This window comes from Coregonus lavaretus (assembly GCF_964263955.1).
Source record: "Coregonus lavaretus genome assembly, chromosome: 19".
NCBI classification, from domain to species: Eukaryota; Metazoa; Chordata; class Actinopteri; order Salmoniformes; family Salmonidae; genus Coregonus; species Coregonus lavaretus.
In genome coordinates, this window is record NC_140006.1 from 17,855,435 (window position 1) to 17,880,197 (window position 24,763).

The 24,763-nt window shown below is 40.2% G+C and overlaps 1 protein-coding gene across 1 annotated transcript in view; it reads left to right on the forward strand.

Moving 5' to 3' along the window:
- Positions 1–254: 254 nt before the first annotated feature.
- wnt3a (wingless-type MMTV integration site family, member 3A) overlaps positions 255–24,763 on the forward strand; it is a gene marked incomplete at both ends in the record, with an annotated part of 30,108 nt that continues 5,599 nt past the window's right edge. The window contains 2 exons of the mRNA XM_084182737.1: positions 255–349; positions 20,046–20,284. Coding sequence (XP_084038863.1) covers positions 255–349; positions 20,046–20,284 — 334 coding nt within the window. The remainder of the gene's footprint in view (positions 350–20,045; positions 20,285–24,763) is intronic.

The following is a 24,763-nucleotide window of genomic DNA, read 5'->3' on the forward strand; positions in this document are numbered from 1 at the left end:
CAAGGGAACGAACAGCTATCACCAGAATTTCCCCTTTGGCAATACCTGCTGATTGGGTCCTAAAAGCAAGCTGGTTTTAACTTTTAATATTTGGCTCCTGTGTTCTGCCATGACTAGTCGCAAAATACTGTTTCTCTAGCCTATCACTAGTTTTAGGACAAGGTGAGACGTTTTGGTAAGCAGCGCAGATTGTTTAGTTTTTCTCTCATTGAAAAACGAGTGTGCGCGTATGAGCGCGCGTGTATCTGGTGAAGATGTTTAGCGAAACTTTTTTAAGGATGATATACCTTGGATGTTTCCTGTTTCTTTGTGGGCTTACGCATGCCATACCAAGTTACCCTATCTGGTGGTAAGTTTACTTTTCACTCAACTTTTAACTTAAACAAATTCTGCAATATCATATGATAGTTATGCCTACCTATTATTTCAACAATATACAGTACTTTATGTTAATTTATTGTTGCTTTCAGTTCGTTTGTTTGAAAGGATAGGCTAATATCAGCATGTGGTTTCCAATGCTTGGCACCCTGGCAATTAAGTTGTAGCCTATCATATCGGTCTAATTGACCCTGTCAACGGACATTTGATATCGACGTTAACCAACTGAGACCGAATCGTGAAGATGGGTTACAAAGCTAGTCAAGTGAAATTGTATGAAGAAAAAAAATAGCACGTGAGTCAATGACACTATTGATTTCAAAATGCGTACAGTGCGGAAACAAGGGTATAATACCGACACAGACTGGTTAAGCAAAAAAAAACATTTGAAGAGATTTTTGTGTAAACTAGTTTCAGCTTGATTTGATTACCTTAAAAAGAGGTCATGCTGCATTCTGCTTGATGAAATATTCGATGATAGACATAGGCCTAATGGCAGGTGCAGAATACATTCGTTTATGAGAGAGGCACTGGGAAAAGGGAACGGTACATTTTTGGCAATCAAAATGAATTAGGTTATTATTTTAATGAGACTAATATCAAATAATATAATAATGTGGAATCATCATTCAATAAAATACGTGCAGTTTACTTTCCTTCCCATTATAATATGTGCAGTTTACTTTCCTTCCCATTAATCAGAAAATGTCAACCCAAAATGTAAATTACCTAGTAATCTCAACGATTTATTCGATATCATGTAATGAATCCTTTATACACAAATTTAATAAACGGATTTCACTATTAAGAATATAGATTATTTCCCAATTATTCAATTGAAATTGGCCTATCAGTTATGTTATCCAATGCAGTTGTGTAACCCCATGAGATAGGCTACACTACAATAATTTGGATATAGCCAGCCACTGATTCATCCACTTTCAACGATGCTTCATAAACTACAGCCTAGCATAAGTTGTTTGGTGGTCTCCATAGCCACATAACCAAAGGTAATTTATTAGTCTTCTTATAGCACTGTTGTTGATAATTTCCCAAACAGTCCAATTCCCTTTGAAATCTTATTGTGTTAAACAGTAGGCCTAAGGAGAATGAGGGATGATTTTAAGCCTTGAGTTGGGGGTCAGTTGAAAAATGAATGAAACCCAATTGCCCATTCACAGACAGTGGAAATTAGGGTGGAAGATTTTCAACTGGAATTTGATTGTAAATAATCCATAATTGACCGAATGTCTTATTTTAAAGGTAAGAGCTGTCTGGTGTCATCTCTTGACAAAATATTAACTGTTTTCTGAGTTATTGAGTAGGCCTATTGCATGCTATAATATTATCATGATTGAAGTGACATTTTGAATTGAATTAGATGGACTGACTTAGGCCATGAGAGGAGCTTTAATTTATAAATTATTGATTTCTGTTGGGGAAAAAAAGGGAAAAATTGATGAAAGAAAAGAGTGGGATTTGAGCCAATTGGGCATTGGGTGGACTGTTTGAGTCAGCTGATCAAACTGAGAAAGAATAAATAATGGAAGGGTGCAGTTGGAGAGGAATTAATGAGTGGCAGTGGGTTGAAAAAGGATGGAAAATTGAATGAATATGAATTCCATTCATTCATCTTTCGGATGGATTTCGTAGAAAGGCTTGTGGAACCCTCTTGTAGAACAACTGATCTTCCCTTGAGAGGGCAGACATTTGTCAAATTCTGCAGCTCAGAGGCATTATAGCCAGAGGATAGGGGATGCTACAGTATGGACACAGTCCTAGATCAGAGATCCTCGGCCCCAAGAAATTCACTACAGATTTACATTTCACCAATCACACACCGCATCCTTCAACAAATCAATGTTTTCCTATGAAATATTAAAGATGCTGTGTCCTGCACTTAATTCAGCTAATAGGTCTCCTGGTGGTAATACTGATGAGAATCTAATTACATGCTCAGCTGGACAAAAATCCATCATAAACAGTGCAGGCTCTCTAGTCCTAGATCAGCACTCCTACTCTTAGACCCAGGGCTGGGAAAGACTGGCCAAAATCAGGATGGGTTCATTCTGTGGGGAGAAACCTAATGTTCTACTTCTGTGTTTCGCAAACCTCTCTTTGAGTATCCCCCAGACGTTCCCCTATTTGATCTATACCAGTACTAGTACCCAATTCAACTGTTGATAATCATCAAGCCATTGATCGGTTGAATCAAGGTGGCCTAGTAGAATAGATCAATTAAAGGTCCAATGCAGCCGTTTTTGTCTCAATGTCAAATCATTTCTGGGTAACAATTAAGTTCTGTATAGTGATCGTTTTCAATTAAAATTGTCAAAAATAAACAAAAATAGCTTTTTAGCAAAGGGCAATTTCTCAAACAAGATTTTTGATAGGATTGTCTGGGAGTGGTCTGAGTGGGGAGGGGAAAACTGAAAATTAGCTGTTATTGGCAGTGAGGTTTGGAAATACCTTTCTTATTGGTCTATTAACTAATTTACCACATAGTGATGTCACCATGGAAGGCCAAAACACCATCCCACCAAAACAGGGGGAAATTTCAGGCTGTCCTTTCAAACAGCTCTTACACTAAAAGGGCATTATCATAATTTTCACAATTCCACAGTATTATTCCAACCTCATAGTGTGGAAATATATATAAAACACAGGAAAGTCTAGTTTTTGACTGCACTGGACCTTTACTGTGCCTTCAGAAAGTAATCATACCACTTGACTTATTCCATATTTTGTTGTGTTACAGCCTGAATTAAAAATGGATTAAATTGTTGTTGTTTGTTCTCACTCATCTACACACAATAATGACAAAGTGAAAACATATTTTTAGAAATGTTTGCACATTTATTTAAAATACAATACAGAAATATCTAAATTGCATAAGTATTCACACCCCTGAGTCAATACTTTGTAGAAGCACCTTTGGCAGCGCTTACAGCTATGATTCTTTCTGGGTAAGTCTCTAAGAGCTTTCCACACCTGGATTGTGCAACATTTGCCCATTATTCTTTTCAAAATTCTTCAAGCTGGTTGAAGATCATTGCTAGAGAACCATTTTCAGGTCTTGCCAAATATTTTAAAGTAGATTTAAGTCAAAACTGTAACTCAGCCACTCAGGAACATTCACTGTCTCTTGGTAAGGAACACCAGGGTCGATTTGGCCTTGTGTTTTAGGTTATTGTCCTGCTGAAAGGTGAATTCATCTCCCAGTGTTTGGTGGAAAGCAGACTGAACCAGGTTTTCCTCTAGGATTTTGCCTTTGCTTAGCTCCATTGCGTTTCATTTTTATCCTCAAAAGATTACAAGCATACCCATAACATGATGCAGCCACACTTATGCTTGAAAATATGAAGAGTGGTACTCATTAATGTGTTGTATTGGATTTGCCCCAAACATAATACTTTCTATTCAGGACAAAAAGTAAATTGCTTTGCCACATTTTTTGCAGTATCACTTTAATGCCTTGTTGCAAAAAGGACACATGTTTTGGAATATTTTTTATTCTGTACAGGCTTCCTTCTTTTCACTCTGTGAATTAGGTTAGTATTGTGGAGTAACTACAATGTTGTTGATCCATCCTCAGTTTTCTCTTATCACAGCCATGAAACTCTGCAACTGTTTTTAAAGTCATCATTGGCCTCATGGTGAAATCCCTGAGTGGGTTCCTTCCTCTTGAGCAACTCTTAGGAAGGACGCCTGTATCTTTGTAGTGACTGGGTGTACTGATACATAATCCAAAGTGTAATTAATAACTTCACCATACTCAAAGGGATATTCAATGCCTGCTTTGTTCTATAGGTGCCCTTCTTTGCGAGGCATTGGAATACCTCCCTGGTCTTTGTGGTTGAATCTGTGTTTGAAATTCACTGCTCGACAGAGGGACCTTACAGATAATGAATTGTATGTGTGGGGTACACAGATGAGGTAGTCATTTAAAAATCATATTAAACAATATTATGAACTTATTTAGGCTTGCCATAACAAAGGGGCCGAATCCTTTTTGACTCCAGACATTTCAGCTTCCCAATTATTTTTCATTTGTAAAAATTTAGAAAAACACATCCACTTTAACATTATGGGGTATCGTGTGTAGGCCAGTGACAAAACATCTCAATTGAATCCATTTTAAATTGAGGCTGTAACACAACAAAATGTGGAAAAAGTTAAGAGGTGTGAATATTTTCTGAAGGCACTGTAAGTAAAACTGGCTGTGGCTACTTAAGGAGAGGTTTGCACTGGTCTAATACAATGCTGACAGAGAGGGTTGTTCCCTGAGTTCCATCACAATCAAAGTGACAGAGTTATGTACAACCCACAGTACATAATCATTCACCCTCTCTTTTTGGATCATAAAAGAGCTGTCTTTTAAGTTTCTTTTTTGTGGGGCCAAGATTGTATCAAAACACCAGAACCAGTCATGATGACTGACATAGAAGATGGCAGGCTTCCATTTGGTCACAGCAACCAGCCTCTGGCACCGAAATAAAGTCATCAACTTGTGTGTTTATGATTTGCTATTGGTGGGTGGGTCAGAGCACTGATTCAATCTGGGCATGAGTGCAATGACAGAAGCAAAACAGAGGCGAGCGAGTCCAAAGACGCCGCTGAGCTTTCTCTGGGCTTATTGTGTCACCCCTACCAATACAAACAAAGCTCAACTGAAGCTGCAGTACCAGGCTATAAGAAGCTGAAGTGAAGTCACTACTGAACTCTGTGTACTTTACGTGGTATTGAGTTTGATTCTTACTGGCTTAATGGAAACTAGATACCTCACTAAAGAGTGAGATAAGAAGCTAAAATAGAACTTGTGTTTCATGGTACTGTAACTTCACCCAATTTTTAAAATAACACCTTGCTGTTGAACAATAAGCGCCTTTTAACTCCTCTCACTAAACGTGTCTTTACTTTTGCAAATAACTGTCAATCATCCAAGAACTGACATATGCTGAAAAGTGGCTTTGTGGAGTTTTGTTGACAGAAGCTGGTGCCTCAACGCTGCTTGAAGTTAGAATGGCCACCAGAGGTATTTCGACTTTAACTTCTGTACAATGGTGGAGGATTGGTTGAGGATATGGATCTCGACCAAGACAGGTTCATGTCTTTCTAACTTCTCGACCTGTCATGGCTCAGCCTGGCTGCCCCCCCCCCCCCCCCCACACACACACACCACACCCCACCCCGCCTTAAAAGATAAATACCTGGAGGTGAAAGCTTGCCGCACATTCCTTTTCCCAAACGTGCTCTCTTGATGTCAAAGTCGGCTCCAAAGCCCCAGGGCCTGAAAGAGTAAAGTGGTAATTCTACGGTACCCTGCTTGGGCTTGCTGAAATATGCATTAAACCTAGGCTGGATACACTTAAATGAGAGGAGGAAAGATCTATACTGACTGAGACTAGAATCAAACATGATATCTATTATTTTCTCTTGTGTGTGTATTTCTGATGATAACATGCAGCTACTGTTTATAGAGATGACACAGGCAAGGTTTATATGAATCCTCAATCATCTTGGTTTTGTTTGAGTTTGTGTATCACCTAGAGGAAATGTTTTTTTCTTCTCAGTGGCAAGTGGTAAGGAACAGTAAAGGAATGTGGTATAAGACACATGATGCATTCTTTACCTATGAGAAAATAAAAATACCCTTTGTAATCAGAATCAGAATCACTTTTATTCGCTAAGCACATTCACATGTACCCAGAATTTTACTTGGTGATATGGAGCTGCTGACAGTATACATAACCTGGTCTCAGAGCAAAACGTATTATATTTGTCTAAAATCTTTGCCACTCCATTTAGTATGATATGTTACTTTACATTAGGTTACATTACATTGGCCCACCAATGTAATAGCAGTCGTAGAATATAATACAAATTGTAGGACATATAGTATGTTAAGAATTACAATTCGTACAATATGTTACGTATTTGCAATACGTATGATATGTTACGAATTCCAATTTGTTGTGGCTAATGTTAGCTAGGTGGCTAATGCTAATGTTAGCTAGGTGGCTAGGGTTAGCTAGGCTAGGGGTTAGGGCTAGGGGTTAAGGTTAGGGTTAAGGTTAGGGGAAGGGTTAGCTAACATGCTAAGTAGTTGAAAAGTAGCTAGAAAGTAGCAAGTACATGCAAAGTTGCTAATTAGCTAAAATGTCAACGTTGTCCATGATGAGGTTCGAACACGCAACCTTTGGGTTGCTAGACGTTTGCGTTATACGCTCACCCATCCACCCCAACCAAACACCCGCCTTTTGTTTTTAACCTAACGTAATATATAATACTAAACAGCTCAAATAATGTAACCTAATGTAAAGTAACATATCATACTAAATGGAGTAGCACAGATTTTAGTAAAATATAATATGTTTTGCTCTGAGACTAGGCTGGTAGACAACATATAGAGACAGAAACAGACAGCGGAATTTAGTTCACATTAGAAGTTAGATCTATGAATTACAAGGAGGAACAATTTACTAATAAATAAAAACATTTCGCTTTCAACTGTAGTCCACAAACTCCATATATCTTAAATGGAGTTGTACAGCATGTAAAATATATATTTGTTAGTACTCAATAACACCATGTACTCCATAGTCTACCTCTGTAACAAATCCATAAATCATATGGTTGAAGCTTTCCCCGCTTCCTCTCCTCCTACTTCCTAACAGTAATAGAGGTGACCTGAATCACTCAGCCTGTATGGGACGTCCTCAGAAGCGGAGCTAGCGTGAGGGCCATGGGTCTGACTGCCTTAGGGCCCACACACCTATAGGGGCCCTGTAAGGGGCCCCCTGTTCTTGCAGATAAAAATAAATAAATAAGAAATAAAGAAAAAAACATTATTTAACACTATAAAACATGGCAAAATGGATATATATTATATCATATATAATATAATTTCATAAAATCTTGGAATTTGTCTGAACTGGTGTTGGTTATTTTATAAAGCAATGTACAGCTGTGTCTGTCGCTATACCCCCTTGAGGGGCCCCCTGCATGGCCTTGGACCAAAACGCAATTATCGGAAAAACACAGTTCTAAAGCCCAACTGATACGAGTGGTTTCATGTGCAGAGGTGAAAATCTCCATTAGAAACATAGAAAGAGGTGAAATCTAAAGATGCAACTAGGATGGGTTGCTAATATGACTAAGATTGTGCCTTTGGCTTCTGGACAAAGAAAAAAAGTTGATATGAAAACCAATAGAACATGAGAGAAATGTTGCTTTCAATGGCATGTGAGGAAGTCTTTATAAAATACGGAGTGGGGTTCCAGATTTTCGGGAACCCGATTTGCCATAGCTAAAATTACTGAGATTTCTGCGCATGTGCGTGATTTTGTTTTACATAGCTGCTGCCCACTCCGTACCGTCTCCCCCTCCTTCCAGATTTTTGTCTGTAGCTGAGCTCACAATGCTGCCTACATAGCTGTTGCTCAGTGCTCCGCTGCTGCTTCCCCCTCCTTGATCAGCAATGTACGCCTTTGTCTGGTGTAACCTACAAACTCCATGTTGTACACAAAAGACATGGTCGACATGTTCAAACTATTGTAAAAGAGTAGGCTAATCATAAGCACGATTTCATGTTCTTTTTCAGGAGGGGTTAGGCTAGATGCAGAGCTATTTACAGTTGAAGTCGGAAGTTTACATACACTTTAGACAAATACATTTAAACTCAGTTTTTCACAATTCCTGACATTTAATCGTAGTAAAAATTCCCTGTATTAGGTCAGTTAGGATCACCACTTTATTTTAAGAATGTGAAATGTCAGAATAATAGTAGAGAGAATGATTTATTTCAGCTTTTATTTCTTTCATCACATTTCCAGTGGGTCAGAAGTTTACATACACTCAATTAGTATTTGGTAGCATTGCCTTTAAATTGTTTAACTTGGGTCAAACGTTTTGGGTAGCCTTCCACAAGCTTCCCACAATACGTTGGGTGAATTTTGACCCATTCCTCCTGACAGAGCTGGTGTAACTGAGTCAGGTTTGTAGGCCTCCTTGCTCGCACACGCTTTTTCAGTTCTGCCCACAAATTTTCTATAGGATTGAGGTCAGGGCTTTGTGATGGCCACTCCAATACCTTGACTTTGTTGACCTTAAGCCATTTTGCCACAACTTTGGAAGTATGCTTGGGGTCATTGTCCATTTGGAAGACCCATTTGCGACCAAGCTTTAACTTCCTGACTGATGTCTTGTGATGTTGCTTCAATATATCCACATAATTTTCCTTCCTCATGATGCCATCTATTTTGTGAAGTGCACCAGTCCCTCCTGCAGCAAAGCACCCCCACAGCATGATGCTGCTCTTCGGCTTGCAAGCAACCCCCCTTTTCCTCCAAACATAACGATGGACATTATGGCCAAACAGTTCTATTTTTGTTTCATCAGACCAGAGGACATTTCTCCAAAAAGTATGATCTTTGTCTCCATGTGCAGTTGCAAACCGTAGTCTGGCTTTTTTATGGCAGTTTTGGAGCAGTGGCTTCTTCCTTGCTGAGCGGCCTTTCAGGTTATGTCGATATAGGACTCGTTTTAATGTGGATATAGATACTTTTGTGCCCGTTTCCTCCAGCATCTTCACAAGGTCCTTTGCTGTTGTTCTAGGATTTATTTGCACTTTTAGCACCAAAGTACGTTCATCTCTAGGAGACAGAACGCGTCTCCTTCCTTAGCGGTATGACGGCTGCGTGGTCCCATGGTGTTTATACTTGCATACTATTGTTTGTACAGAATAACGTGGTACCTTCAGGCATTTGGAAATTGCTCCCAAGGATGAACCAAACCTGTGGAGGTCTACCATTTTTTTTCTGAGGTCTTGGCTGATTTTATTTTGATTTTCCCATGATGTCAAGCAAAGAGGCACTGAGTTTGAAGGAAGACCTTGAAATACATCCACAGGTACACCTTCAATTGACTCAAATGATGTCAATTAGCCTATCAGAAGCTTCTAAATCCATGACATCATTTTCTGGAATTTTCCAAGCTGTTTAAAGGCACAGTCAACTTAGTGTATGTAAACTTCTGACCCAGTGGAATTGTGATACAGTGAATTATAAGTGAAATAATCTGTCTGTAAACAATTGTTGGAAAATTACTTGTGTCATTCACAAAGTAGATGTCCTAACCGAGTTGCCAAAACTATAGTTTGTTAACAAGAAATTTGTGGAGTGGTTGAAAAACGAGTTTTAATGACTCCAACCTAAGTGTATGTAAACTTCTGACTTCAACTGTACATGTTGGGGCACCAGGCAATGCAAAACAAACTTGCCCATTGTCAGACTCTGGTTACCTGTCCAGATACATGCTTGGCTGTCAGAATCTTCGCTGCCCAGAGGTGGAACAGCTACTGTAGGTAGCCTACTCGTGCTGTACTTCCATGATCATTGAGAAGCGAAATAGCAGTTTAGATAGTTAGATAGACACAGATAGTTTTTTTAGTAACTGTGGCTAGTGGCTACAATATGGCAGCAACTATAGCCTACATCATCACACAAAACAATTATTGTTTTTGTAATGTGAAGGGACTGCTTCCTGCTTGTGCAACTGCAACATCCATTGCAACAGACAGAGAAGGTTATAGCTTTCAAAATAGGCTATATATTTTTTGGAATGTTCATTCAAATTGCCGAAGGGTTTTTATTTCAGCTGTTTAGAAATATAAGGCAGAGACATAGGCTACATCATCATGGTTAAGAAGAGGGTGAGTAAAGAGAGAAATGTCAAAGGATTGGGGGAGTGTCAGCAGCAGCTACGTAGAAAAAAAATGTGTGCGTAAAATAACACATGCGCAGAACATGATCCGGATCCTTGTCTTTGAGAAAGAGGTTTCCGGAGGGGCGGGCAGGGATGGGGCAGGGGCGAAACCTCTGTATTCGCAGCCACGTTCTATACAATAATTCCCTAAATGTTTCTATGGTTGGATTTTGGTTAGGCTACTTTGAAGCAAGGTAAGACATGCCTTGTAATAGGCTATGAAGTTAAACTTCCAGGGTTCAAACAATTAAGTATATCTTCTCAACATGCAGACTGCCTTCAACCAAAGCCGACCCAAGCCTTTAGGGGGCCCTCAGTGAAATCTTGTTTGGGGGACCCCCTGCCTCGTGGGGAAATCATTTTAGTGGCCACCCCTCTTGGGCTCCCGAGTGGCGCAGCGGTCTAAGGCACTGCATCTCAGTGCTTGAGGCGTCACTACAGACCCCATGGTTCGATTCAAGGCTGTATCACAACCGGCCGTGATTGGGAGTCCCATAGGGCGGCGCACAATTGGCCCAGCGTCGTCCGGGTTTGGCCGGTGTAGGCCGTCATTGTAAATAAGAATTTGTTCTTAACTGACTTGCCTAGTTAAATAAAGGTAAAATAATAAAATAAAATGGCGGAGAGGAAACATTTACGTTTTACAGTTAATTTCCTGCAATTCTACACATTTTGCCATGGACCGTAGACAGGGCTCTAAAGTGCGACCAATTTCGTTGCATATGCAATTAAATATTTTGCTGTGCGACCTGAAGTTTTATTTTGGGAGCACCAGTTTCTAAAAGAAAATCCAATGAAAAATGATATGCGTAACAATATTTCGCCACAACAATCTTCTCTACACTGCTCAAACAAGACAGGCTGCCCCTCTCCCCCCTGGCTGATTGCTTCCAGTTCCCGGCCACATACACCAAGCCCCTTTTACTAAAGCAGACAGCACACAGTTCCTTCACGCCGTTTATTCTCACATCATGCTGTCAATTCATGCACTCAACATATTCTTCCAAAACAAGAACAATGCTGCTTTCCACATTGCTTCAAAATATGAATCCACGTGTTTTCTCTATTATACTATTAGTTTGTGTATCTTACTCTCTGCAAAACACGAGTTAGTTAGCTAGTCTAAGGAAGCTGGTATTAGCTTAAAATAATGCTAATCGTTAATGCAAATCGCTAACTAGCTAGCTGGCTAGTTAAATGCCATTTAGGTAAATGCACTAGCTAGGGCAAAGCAAACGTTAGCTCTAATACAGGTTGCTACCAGTGGTGGTGTAGATCAGTAGATTGTAATCTTTGTCTAAATCTAACATCTATTCAAATGTGACTAGAGTCCTCTGGGAAATACTGACCAACACTTTGGTTCCTACCCTTTCATAACTCCTACCTGGCGTTTTGACATGTTGTCATGCTAAACAACACCAACCATAGTATTAGAATAATCATTCTATTTCTATGATTCCAACAGTTCACCCGAGTGTTTTGATTTTGCTGAGAAGAGACAGAATCATTATATAATTTATTCTGATATTGCCCCCTTGTTCAGGTTATTTTAAAATTAACCTTACAAATAGCAGTGTTGGGCAATTTGGAAAGCCATAGTCAATAATACTCTTAGGAAAATATTAATCTTTAACTTACAATCTGTGGATACTATACGAAAGATTAATGTAAGACGTCACAGCACAGTCGTTTTCTTGCCCATATCGTGCAGCCCTACTAATAACCTGGCAACTTTAGCAGTATATGCAAACATTTAGTGGCACAGAAAAAAAGGAGATGTGCTTCAAATGTAAGTAGGGTTATTTGACTGTCTTTACACAGGCAGCCCAATTCTGATATTTTTTATTTTGACCAATCACATCAGATCTTTTCACATCAGATATTTTTCAGAGCTTATCTGATTGGTCAAAAGAACAATGAGTGAAAAAAAGATCAGAATTGGGCTGCCTGTGTAAACACAGTCATATACAGTGCCTTCAGAAACTATTCACACCCCTTAACTTTTTCCACATTTTGTTGTGTTACAGCCTGAATTTAAAATTTATTAAATTTAGATTTTGTCACTGGCCTACACACAATAACCCATAATGTCAAAGTGGAATAGTTTTTCTACATTTTTACAAATTAATAAAAAATGAACAGCTGAAATGTCTTAAGTCAATAAGTATTCAACCCCTTTGATATGGCAAGCGTAAATAAGTTCAGGAGAAAAATGTGCTTAACAAGTCACATATTATAGTTGCATGGACTCACTCTGTGTGTGATAATAGTGTTTAACATGATTTTTGAATGACTACCTCATCTCTGTACCCCACACATACAATTATCTGTAAAGTCCCTAAGTCGAGCAGTGGATTTCAAACACAGATTCAACCACAAAGACCAGGGAGGTTTTCCAATGCCTCGCAAAGAGGGACACCTATTGGTAGATGGGTAAAAATAAAAACGCAGACATTGAATATCCTTTTGAGCAGGGTGAAGTTATTAATTACACTTTGGATGGTGTATCAATACACGAGTCAATACAAAGATACAGGTGTCCTTCCTAACTCAGTTGCCGGAGAGGAAGGAAACCGCTCAGAGATTTCACCATGAAGCCAATGGTGACTTTAAAACAGTTACCGAATTTAATGGCTGTGATAGGAGACAACTGAGGATGGATCAACAACATTGTAGTTACTCCACAATGCTAACCTAATGGACAGAGTGAAATGAAGGAAGCTTGTACAGAATACAAATATTCCAAAACATGCATCCTGTTTGCAACAAGGCACTAAAGTAATACTGCAAAAAAAATGTGGCAAAGCATTTCACTTTTTTCCCTGAATACAAAGTGTTATGTTTGGGGAAAATCCAATACAACACATTACTGAGTACCACTCTCCATACAGTGGGGAAAAAAGTATTTAGTCAGCAACCAATTGTGCAAGTTCTCCCACTTAAAAAGATGAGAGAGGCCTGTAATTTTCATCATAGGTACACGTCAACTATGACAGACAAAATGAGAAAATAAAATCCAGAAAATCACATTGTAGGATCTTTAACGAATTTATTTGCAAATTATGGTGGAAAATAAGTATTTGGTCAATAACAAAAGTTTCTCAATACTTTGTTATATACCCTTTGTTGGCAATGACACAGGTCAAACGTTTTCTGTAAGTCTTCACAAGGTTTTCACACACTGTTGCTGGTATTTTGGCCCATTCCTCCATGCAGATCTCCTCTAGAGCAGTGATGTTTTGGGGCTGTCGCTGGGCAACACGGACTTTCAACTCCCTCCAAAGATTTTCTATGGGGTTGAGATCTGGAGACTGGTTAGGCCACTCCAGGACCTTGAAATGCTTCTTACGAAGCCACTCCAAAAAGTTCTATTTTGGTTTCATCTGACCATATGACATTCTCCCAATCCTCTTCTGGATCATCCAAATGCACTCTAGCAAACTTCAGACGGGCCTGGACATGTACTGGCTTAAGCAGTGGGACACGTCTGGCACTGCAGGATTTGAGTCCCTGGCGGCGTAGTGTGTTACTGATGGTAGGCTTTGTTACTTTGGTCCCAGCTCTCTGCAGGTCATTCACTAGGTCTCCCCCCGTGTGGTTCTTGTGATCATTTTGACCCCACGGGGTGAGATCTTGCGTGGAGCCCCAGATCGAGGGAGATTATCAGTGGTCTTGTATGTCTTCCATTTCCTAATAATTGCTCCCACAGTTGATTTCTTCAAACCAAGCTGCTTACCTATTGCAGATTCAGTCTTCCCAGCCTGGTGCAGGTCTAAAATTTTGTTTCTGGTGTCCTTTGATAGCTCTTTCGTCTTGGCCATAGTGGAGTTTGGAGTGTGACTGTTTGAGGTTGTGGACAGGTGTCTTTTATACTGATAACAAGTTCAAACAGGTGCCATTAATACAGGTAACAAGTGGAGGACAGAGGAGCCTCTTAAAGAAGAAGTTACAGGTCTGTGAGAGCCAGAAATCTTGCTTGTTTGTAGGTGACCAAATACTTATTTTCCACCATAATTTGCAAATAAATTCATTAAAAATCCTACAATGTGAATTTCTGGATTTCTTTTTCTCATTTTGTCTGTCATAGTTGACGTGTACCTATGATGAAAATTACAGGCCTCTCTCATCTTTTTAAGTGGGAGAACTTGCACAATTGGTGGCTGACTAAATACTTTTTTCCCCCACTGTATTTTCAAGCATACTGGTGGCTCATCCTTGTTATGGGAATGCTTGTAATCATTAAGGACTGAGGAGTTTTTCAGGATAAAAAAGAAATGGAATTAAGCTAAGGACAGGCAAAATCCTAAAGGAAATCCTGGTTCATACTGCTTTCCACCAGACACTAGGAGATGAATTCACCTTTCAGCAGTACAATAACCTAAAACCCAAGGCCAAATCTACACTGGAGTTGCTTACCAAGAAGACAGTGAATGTTCCTGAGTGGCCGAGTTAGTTTTGACTTAAATCTACTTGATAAGTCTATGGCAAGTCCTGATAATGGTTGTCTAGCAATGAGCAATGACCAATTTGACAGAGCTTGAAGAATTTGGAAAATAATATTGGTCAAATGTTGCACAATCCAGGTGTGGAAAGCTCTTAGTGACTTACCCAGATAGACTCACAGCTGTTATCGCTGCCAAAGGTGCTTCGACAAAATAGTGACTCAGGGGTGTGAATACCTATGTAAATAAGATATTTCTCTATTTCATTTTCAATACATTTTCTAACATTTCTTAAAACTTGTTTTCACTTCATCATTATGGGGTATTGCATGTAGATAGGTGAGATAGTTGAGGTCAAAACAGCTCATAGAAGTCTGTCAGTGGTATAAATACTTGGTAGAACTGTAATACAGAAACCAGCTACCCTCTGAAATGTTTTTTATTCTATGGAAAATGTATAAATACCAGAATTCCTATCCTCCAATATTCTATATGTGCATCTTGTTATGGTATTTGGGTTGCTATAACATTTGGTTTGAAGTGACTGAGGATTAAACTTCCTGCCATAGGCCCTACCACTCCCATTGTTTCACTAGCAGCAATGCTAATGCTCAATGTGGGGTAAGTAAATAAAGAAAACGTCATATTTTTGGTCATTATCTTTCAGGATCAATGGATGAATAATGTGTTGTCAATAAAATTATGGTTATTTCAAATGTTGGTGTACTGCTCTTTTAAATGGCTGTAGTTTTTAACACATAAATAAGACACAATTCATATTTATTTCAAAATTCTAAAAACTAAATGATACTTCAATCAAATTATGGTAAATCAGCTTTTTAGTGCTAGTGTGGATTGCACATTAGATGCACATTATTTAAGGGAAAAATATATATTTTCATTTAATAGAATATGCAAATAAACTGTTTTGGTTATATTTTATTTCAGATAACATTATTTACATGTCTAATGATGTTTTGATAAAAATAAAGTTTATATTTTGCTATGATTGTTGCTTTTTCCAATAGTTTCTTTTTGGGGTCAAAATTATCCCAGTTGGTTATCCATGTATGTAAAATAGGCCTAGAAGCAATAGAAAGATCGGATCCTCCTATTTTTAATAGTAGAAATCCAAACTCAGTTTTCACGCACGATTGCATGTAGAAATGTTGTGCAAAGACTGGGTTTATAAGAACACATGTTTGAGGAGCTGTGCAGTGTGAACACTCGCTACGATACAGGGTTTTTACAATAGGCTCTGTATGCGATGTGCATGTGATAAATAAGACACATGATGAACTAACAAAAAGACACACATTTAATTCCACTAAATTATGAAAATTAACCTATAGACCCATAAGCTTGACCGGTCAAATTTCTTTTCAGCAGTTAACCAACTAATGGTTAACTGTTGACATCCCTAGTGATCATGCCTAATTTGCGTTTATGATAGGACATATCAGCTATTCCTTTTTTAAACGATTTGGTCAGAAGGGCGCCTCGAGAGCACCCCACTCCCTCTGTGCTGAGACTAGCTCCGCGCCTGTACGTCCTGAGACTTATGACTGTGTGTATTGTCCAGGCAGGTTCTGTCTGTCTGGCCTGTTCTGATCTGATCATCTACAGTATACACTCACACAGTGGTCATACAATACTAGGTTTAACCAGCTCATACATGGTCAAACATGAGTTTTGCATAAACTTGAATCAACAGGTAACACCTAAAATAGTATAACCATATCAACAGGCATGGGGAACTGCATAATGTAATACAAAAATAAGCGCAGCACAATGGTGAGATGAAAACATATACAGTAGTACAGTATCTATGTAGCTAGTGGGATAGTTTGGAACCATGCCGCTGTTTGTTTTCTTACACCTGCTGACCTCACTCAACACCCACAGAGACATTCACAAGTTCTTCCTGGCAGAACAGAACGTCTACAGGTCAAATTAAAAGCTGTGCCACTTGTTTTTCCTTCTTCCTCCCTCAGTCTTTCCCAGACAAGATCTTATCTGCTCACACTTGCGGAGGGGGCTGTACTTGTGTTGCTGGTTTCACTTGGCATGGTTCAGAAGTCATCACATTCCTGCTCTACATGTTATGGCTATTAGAAGCAAGTGTCTGCGGTGGGTTGTGATGTGGACTCAGGTTTCTGTTGTGAGAGGTCTGCTGTGCTCAGCTTAGTGCCTTAGGGTGCAGATTGACAAGGGCCAAAGAGAGGTCAATTTGGAATAGAAGTTTCCTTGTTTACTGATATGCTTGCTTTCATTCATATTTATTGCAGACAAAATGCAGGCCGTGAGGACTTGATATCCTTTCAGACACTTTTAGAACCTGTTTCCCCCTGTCTTTCTTTTTGTATTTCTCATATATGATTAACCAGAGGTCTAGTCATGTCTCTGAGCCAAAGAAAATAATATGGGAAAGCCTTTAAAGTGAGCATGACACATTGCTCCGCCATTTGCTCGGGGATATACTTTGGAAAGTACTAAATGGCTACACTTACTAGGTAACCCATTGACATACGTAGGCTACAGACAAGAGGTTGAAAGCAGACACATGAGACTAGGTGTATTCAGTTAAGCTTAATTTGTTAGAGCAAACAATGTATTTTAAATGTTGACTTGATTTGCGACGCAAACGTCTGGTACACAAGGTCAGCATGCCTCTCAGGGACAACCTGGGTCTCGATTTCCAGTTACGATGTAACTTAAGCATTACGATGATCGTACCTGTTGCATCGTTATTTCCGAGCCAACTTTTTAAGTGTTCCCAAATAAGCACGTAGAGAGAATGTTCGCTAAGTGCGTCGTTAGACCATTTGTCGATACTGATAGGATCGAAAGAAAAGCAACGCTGCTCTCGGATCAGCCTTCTCCACTCAAATCTTACCTTAATATTATAATTATTCCACAATATTGACGATGGATCAGCTCTTAGAGAGATATTACCACATATGGCTGCAAATATTGAGGCGGCTTATCATGCTTACCCATGATAAGCCGCAATCATTGCACAAATCTTGTCACACATCATGAAACATATTGAGGCAAAAATGACAGACAGTAGCCTAGTGGCAAAATAACTCTCAATATGATTTTAATATGATTGAAATATATAGGCCCATGTAGCCTATTTATCTTTTAATGCAGTTATCTCAGTTTTCATTTGAAGCATTGTTTTATCTGTCACTTGTTCGTAACAATTGCAAATACTTTGGCAAATGTGTATTTGTAGTCAACTTCGTTCTGAAGTTATCTGCGGTCACAGTTAGACAGATGCCTAGCCTAAACATCTTGATTATATGTTTAACTGAGATTTTCTGTGAATAAAGTGACGTGGAAGGGCAAAAATCATCTAACGATGCACTTTAGTGATCCATACCACTCGTAGATGTGCATAGGTTTTTAAGAGCAACGTTACTAACGAAGCCTCTGGGAAACAGATTGGCTACTAAATATACATTGTAAGATGGTTCTAATGATGATCTTAATGCTACGAAGGCTCTGGGAAACGAGGCCCAGGACCTCTCAGTGTAGAGTGATACGGTTAAAACATTTTTTGGGGGGGGTGGAATTTAGAAATGCCTCAGGTGAGACTCTGGCTCTGTGTGATAATCTTGTTGTTGTTATCACAGAGTGATCACTTCTTAAACATCTTTGCCCAGGTCAAAAGATAGTGAGATAATTAAGCTGCACAAGACCTGCCTGCTCCCACCTGCTCTGGCTTCAGGCCTACTGATGGAGCCACGTTTGGGAGTGTCAAAACAGTGAGCGGATATCCCTTCTTTCTATGTACTTGATCTTCTTTTTGTCCAGCTCGTTATTTTGGATGAGTGTAAAATTCCCTTGTTCTGCTGTTGGAGGTTGGAGCAGATCACTGTGTAAACAAACACTGCAGTCTCTGTCATAATGGCCAAATCACTCAGACGTGGATCGCCAGATTACTGTCATCAATAGCAGCTTCAGTGAGGACTGAGTTTACAGCAGAAGGAGCTGTTGATTGGAGTGCCAACAAGGAACGTGTTGCTACTATGCAGTACTTGCCTTGCCAATGACAATAGGAAGTCAGCTATTAGATCAAATGTTATGTTACGGTCTAAATATAATACGTTTTTATTCATGGTGAATTGATTAATATAACAATCCCATTCATAAAATGAGGTTTATCCAATCCCATCGTCTCTATGAGCTGTATTTACCTGAGCTGACAACAATGAATAGTAATTTAAATGGAATTAACTCTAACTGTAGTACTCTGGGAGAGGGTGAATGGAAATAAATGCATGGTGGCTAGATCAAAACAAAGTGATGGAATATGAGGAGCAGAGCAAAGGAACAGTGAGTGAGGAGTGAAGGAAAATACTGTATGTTACAAGCTTTATGTGGAAGTGCATGTAGTCTGAGTGAATCTTATTAATATATTGTAATACATGTGTAAAGTACAGTAGGATATCAATCAGGCAGCCATATTGTGGTATGGATAATCGAACTGAAATATATTTGCAATCAATGTGTCCAAAACAGTTCCCCCCTTGGGGACAATAAAGTGTATCAGCTGTTGTTAGAATATAGTGGCTATAATTTCATTTCATTTCATGCTCATGTACATGCTTCCTATTATGTTCACCACCCAACTGATTGGATGGTTGTCATCATCCCACTTTCGACCCTCCCACTGACGGTAGGAGGCCACTGGACAAAACAGTGGAAATACAAACTGATTGGAGCCAAATTGACTGGTGCGTTCTTTAGATCAAACAATTACAATTACAGCATGCTGCTTCAAAAGTCTTCTTCAAAAGTACCACAATGACATAACATGAGATGACACAGCACTGGGATAGTTGTCACGTTTCCATGGTTACGAGCGATGTTAACACTTTAATTGAAAGACACACACACACACACACACACATACAAAAATATATAATCAGAGAACAATCAAGTTTGCACTTGTTACATCCCAGAATATCCGTCCTCAAAGAGAAAGGGGGATGGGGATGGATGGATAGATATATAATTAATACATCCGTCTGAAGTCTCAATATACAGTTGCACTCTCATTACCCTAAGTCAAGGGCCTGTTTAGCGTGTGGACACTTAAAAAAGGTTGTGGTTCTCTGTAATAACAAGGTGCAGTTTCCAAGTTGTCAACCTAGAGGTCTATGAACCACTTTGTGTTCACGGGGGGACTTCCATCTTTCCCCGTGGCGCTGTTACCTTTGTGGAGTATAGCTCTGGGACTCCGTTTTAAATCCACACAAAGGCCAGGTGGCTACAGAGGGGATAGATAGCGGGATAAGGCATATATGCTTAATAGTAACATCTGATACACACACACACACACACTGCACATACACACATAAGCACAACATACACACACAAAGAAAGAGAGACACACACAAACACTCAGTATATTATGTCACCAACCAGCCTCCTCTCTCCCCCATGCAGGTCTCTAGCGGTGGGCCACCAGTATTCGTCCCTGGGCTCCCAGCCCATCCTGTGCGGCTCCATTCCTGGCCTGGTGCCCAAGCAGCTGCGATTCTGCCGGAATTATGTGGAGATTATGCCCAGTGTGGCAGAAGGGGTGAAGATCGGCATCCAGGAGTGCCAGCATCAATTCAGGGGCCGTCGCTGGAACTGCACCACCATCAACGACAAGGCCATCTTCGGACCAGTGCTGGACAAAGGTAACGTATGGTAATATAATTAAAAGAGAAGACAGGATACACTCATAAAACACTGCAAGCTAGCCATCTTTGGACCAGTGCTTGACAAAGGTAACAACATATCTTGAGAGAAAAAGGCACTATAATAAAACAGTGCAGCCTTGGCATTTCTCCTACTGGGCTACTCATCCACAGAATAGGATGGCTATGGGGTGACAGCCTACATTATACATTTAATAACACTTTGTAACTGTGAGAACCAAGTATAAAACCAGTTTGCTATATTAGAAAACACTTTCTTTGTGCTGTACAGTACAAGTGACAACCAAATTATTTTCCTGCATGATTGAATACATGAAGTGAGTGTTTTCCCCATACCTGTTCTCAAGTTCATGGAAGAATACTAGTGTACTAAAATCATCACCTATTAATGTTGGTAATGCTTGGCATTTCAAATGAGAAACGATACCTAACCCTGTATCGACTAAAACTCTACCACTCACTTTACTCAGGGCTGCAACTGGTGTTGATATTGACAGGGTAGAATAAGACCATTATGTTGTTAGTTGATAGATCAAGCAAGCAACTGTTTTAACTCCATCCTGCCTCAGTCAGTTTGTGTGTGTGTGTGTGTGTGTGGGTGTGTGTGTGTGTGTGTGTGTGTGTGTGTGTGTGTGTGAGTGTGTGTGTGAGAGAGAGAGTATCATATGCAATTAAAATCCTTGTTCAAATAGACTTGTGAGAGTCACTCAGCTATGAGCTGTTTGAACAGAAGAAATGATGTGTATACACACTACTTTGGGTGGAGAATGTTGTCTTTTGTTGGAATTTTCTCTGTAAGGGAATCCCCTTCACCCCCCCCCCCCCTCTATGTGATGTGTGTAAAATAGGGATAAAGTCAGACATTATACATTAAATTCCAGCAGAATATTATGTTTTCTTATTTCTGTCCCATCATCTCCCATATTGTACTCAAACATTTTTAATCCTTGTATTATTCAGCTGTGATATCATGAAGCTAGTGGTTTCTCTGTCTCCACACTATTGCACTGTGACCCTGGGATTAGTTGCCAGTAGTCAAGGGTAGAGGGATGAGCAGAGAGGAGCATGGAGGGTGGGGGGGGGGGTCTAAACCTGTCAACTGGGTTTGGAAAAGACTGATGTTTACTATAGTGGGATGTGGGGTTAGTTGGGGCAATTGCTTTTAATAAACTCTTGAGCCAGTTGTTACATTGATGGAGAAGGCTTGAGCTCAAGTAGGTGGGTAATGATAGGGGTTCACAGTCCCTGGCCTCATTGTGGTGTAAATACCTCCACATCTCCCCCATGGCTTCTCTCCCTCCTTGTCTAAATTGCAGGGGCACTGGGTGGAAAGGGGAGGTGGGGAGAGAGGCAGCCAGGCCAGGCTACTCTTGGGGTCTGGGCTGGGGGGGCTTTAGTAAATCATTTTGATTGGATTAAGGTCAGTGAAGCCCTTAATAATGTGAGAGGTCAAAGTGGTTGGATTAAGTGTCTTTGTCAGAGTCCAGGGAGAGTGACTGGCGGGGGCTCAGGGCCTTTTGATAGGGCTTAGTAAGGGAGAAGTTTCTCATTTCATTTGCTTTGATTGATGCTTGTATTTGTCTGTGCATCGGGTCCATTGTCCCCCGGCAAGGCCAGTGTCTGTTCTGTTTGTCTGCTGAGCAGACGGATGTGTGTTTGTTTCCTCCTCAGGCCTTTTTATTGGGAGAAAGGCTGAAAGGAACCGTAGGCCTCAAAAGCTTTGCACCTATCTGTTAGTTAGCCTATTAATACCAATCCCTTGTCTTAACCAGTTTATTGGCAGGCATCCCCCTGAACAGCTTCCAGGCAAAGATGAGGAAAGAGCAGGACTCAAGTTTGCGCCTTCAGATACATAACCTACTGTATATGCCATCACTTAGGTAGGAAAAGAATGAATGAAGGTATATATGTGTGATTTATAATGGATTTATACACTGAGTGTACAAAACATTAGGAACATCTTCCTAATATTGAGTTGCAGCTCCTTCTGCCCTCAGAACAGCCTCAATTCGTCGGGGCATGGACTCTACAAGGTGTCAAAAGCGTTCCACAGGGATGCTGGCCCGTGTTGATTCCAATGCTTCAAATTGGCAGGATGTCCTTTGGGTGGTAGACCATTCTTGATATACACAGGGAACTGTTCAGCGTTAAAAACTCAGCAGCATTGCAGTTCTTGACACACTCAAATCGGTGCGCCTGGCAGCTACTACCAAATCAAATCAAATCAGATTTTATTTGCCACATGCGCCGAATACAACAGGTGTAGACATTAGCGTGAAATGCTTACTTACATCCCTTAACCAACAATGCATTTATTTTTTAATAAAAAAGTAAAATAACACAACAACAACAAAAAAGTATTGAGAAAAAAAGAGCAGAAGTAAAATAAAATAACAGTAGGGAGGCTATATACAGGGGGGTACCGGTGCAGAGTCAATGTGCGGGGGCACCGGCTAGTTGACCATACCCCATTCAAAGGCACTTAAATCTTTTGTCTTGCCCATTCACCCTCATTTCAGACAATCCATGTCTTCATTGTCTCAAGGCTTAATAATCCTTCTTTAACCTGTCTCCTCCCCTTTATCTACACTGATTGAAGTGGATCGTTTCTCATTTGACATCAATAAGGGATCATAGCTTTTCACCTGGATTCACCTGGTCATGGAAAGAGCATGGTTTGTACACTCAGTGTATGACAGAGAAGAAAGTTATTTGAATAGACACACGGGTTATAGAATGCCTTGAAACACTGAGTGGAAAACATGTTTGGATTTTGAAACATTTTGTTGCTAGTTCTGGCAACAACCCGTTGTACTGATCACACCCTCTCACTCACACTATCTCTCCTTTTATTCAGTACACATCAAACAAACTGTATCATGCAGATGTGGTGTTATGCAAGCTTTCTACATAGTATTCGGTTTTCCTTGGTCTTTTCCATCATTTGTTTACATGAATGCATGTGGAACCATCCCTATCCGATAAGCATGCAGAGAATATGGCCAGCCTCTCTCTCTCTCTCTCTCTCTCTCTCTCTCTCTCTCTCTCTCTCTCTCTCTCTCTCTCTCTCTCTCTCTCTCTCTCTCTCTCTCTCTCTCTCTCTCTCTCTCTCTCTCTCTCTCTCTCTCTCTCTCTCTCTCTCTCTCTCTCTCTCTCTCTCTCTCTCTCTCTCTCTCTCTCTCTCTCTCTCTCTCTCTCTCTCTCTCTCTCTCTCTCTCTCTCTCTCTCTCTCTCTCTCTCTCTCTCTCTCTCTCTCTCTCTCTCTCTCTCTCTCTCTCTCTCTCTCTCTCTCTCTCTCTCTCTCTCTCTCTCTCTCTCTCTCTCTCTCTCTCTCTCTCTCTCTCTCTCTCTCTCTCTCTCTCTCTCTCTCTCTCTCTCTCTCTCTCTCTCTCTCTCTCTCTCTCTCTCTCTCTCTCTCTCTCTCTCTCTCTCTCTCTCTCTCTCCCTCTCTCTCTCTCTCTCTCTTCTCTCTCTCTCTCTCTCGTCAGCACTCATTAATTTACATTAACCAAAGTGTCAAAACATGTGCCGCTTGAATCTGTCTGTAATGAAAGGGGAGGCAAACTGTGCAGGTGTTCTCAGTTTGTGTGTGTCGGACAGGAAAGGGACGTGCGTTGGGGAGCTTGTTTGGCACACTTGAAGTAGGAGGAGTATAGGACATTGCAGCAGGGCTGCAGCCAAACCCTAGCCTAGTGTGAGTGATAGAGTTGCTTAGAACAGGGAAGGTCAACTAGAGTGGACAGACAGTCAACACGAACACAGACACAAAAGCTCAGTCTCACAGGTATAAACATGCACTGTTAGTCACCCCAGTGGATTAAATTGATAAAAAGGAAATTAAGTGTCTTTCTGATACGATAGGTCTCCATTATGTAATACCTGTAAGTTAATATGATATGGACTTACAATGAGCAATAATATGTGGTATTGTCCCGATTGTGAATTATAGTTCAGGTAGTCGTTAATGTGCTATCACAGCTTCACAGTTGGACTTTATAGTACTGCAATACCCATGAGAATAATGTGCAACTGACAACCATAGCCACAAGGCTTGGAAAATCAGGATGTTTTTACTTGATTTATGGACTGATATATAAACAATAACTGGGATAAATGTCTTAGATGGAAAATAAAGGCAGTGCATCTGCTTCTATATTCTAGGTGTTCAAATTTCAATGCATTCAAATTATGCACTTTATATTCTTCTCCTTGGTGCTTAATGCCTCAACTAAACCAAGCAGGGAAAAGGTCAGTCAGGGAATTCAGGTTACGACCCCTGACCTCAGGATGAGAAAGTGTTACAGTTTAGGATGTGCTAAGAGGGCCCTGCTTTTCATAAAGTGCATGTTTCTCCATGCTTGGGGAGGTGAGGTTAGTGCACCATAATATCATTAACTCTGGCTAAGAAAGAAAGAATGGGTGTGGGTAAATGGAGTTGATGGGGGGACCTTAGCCCCA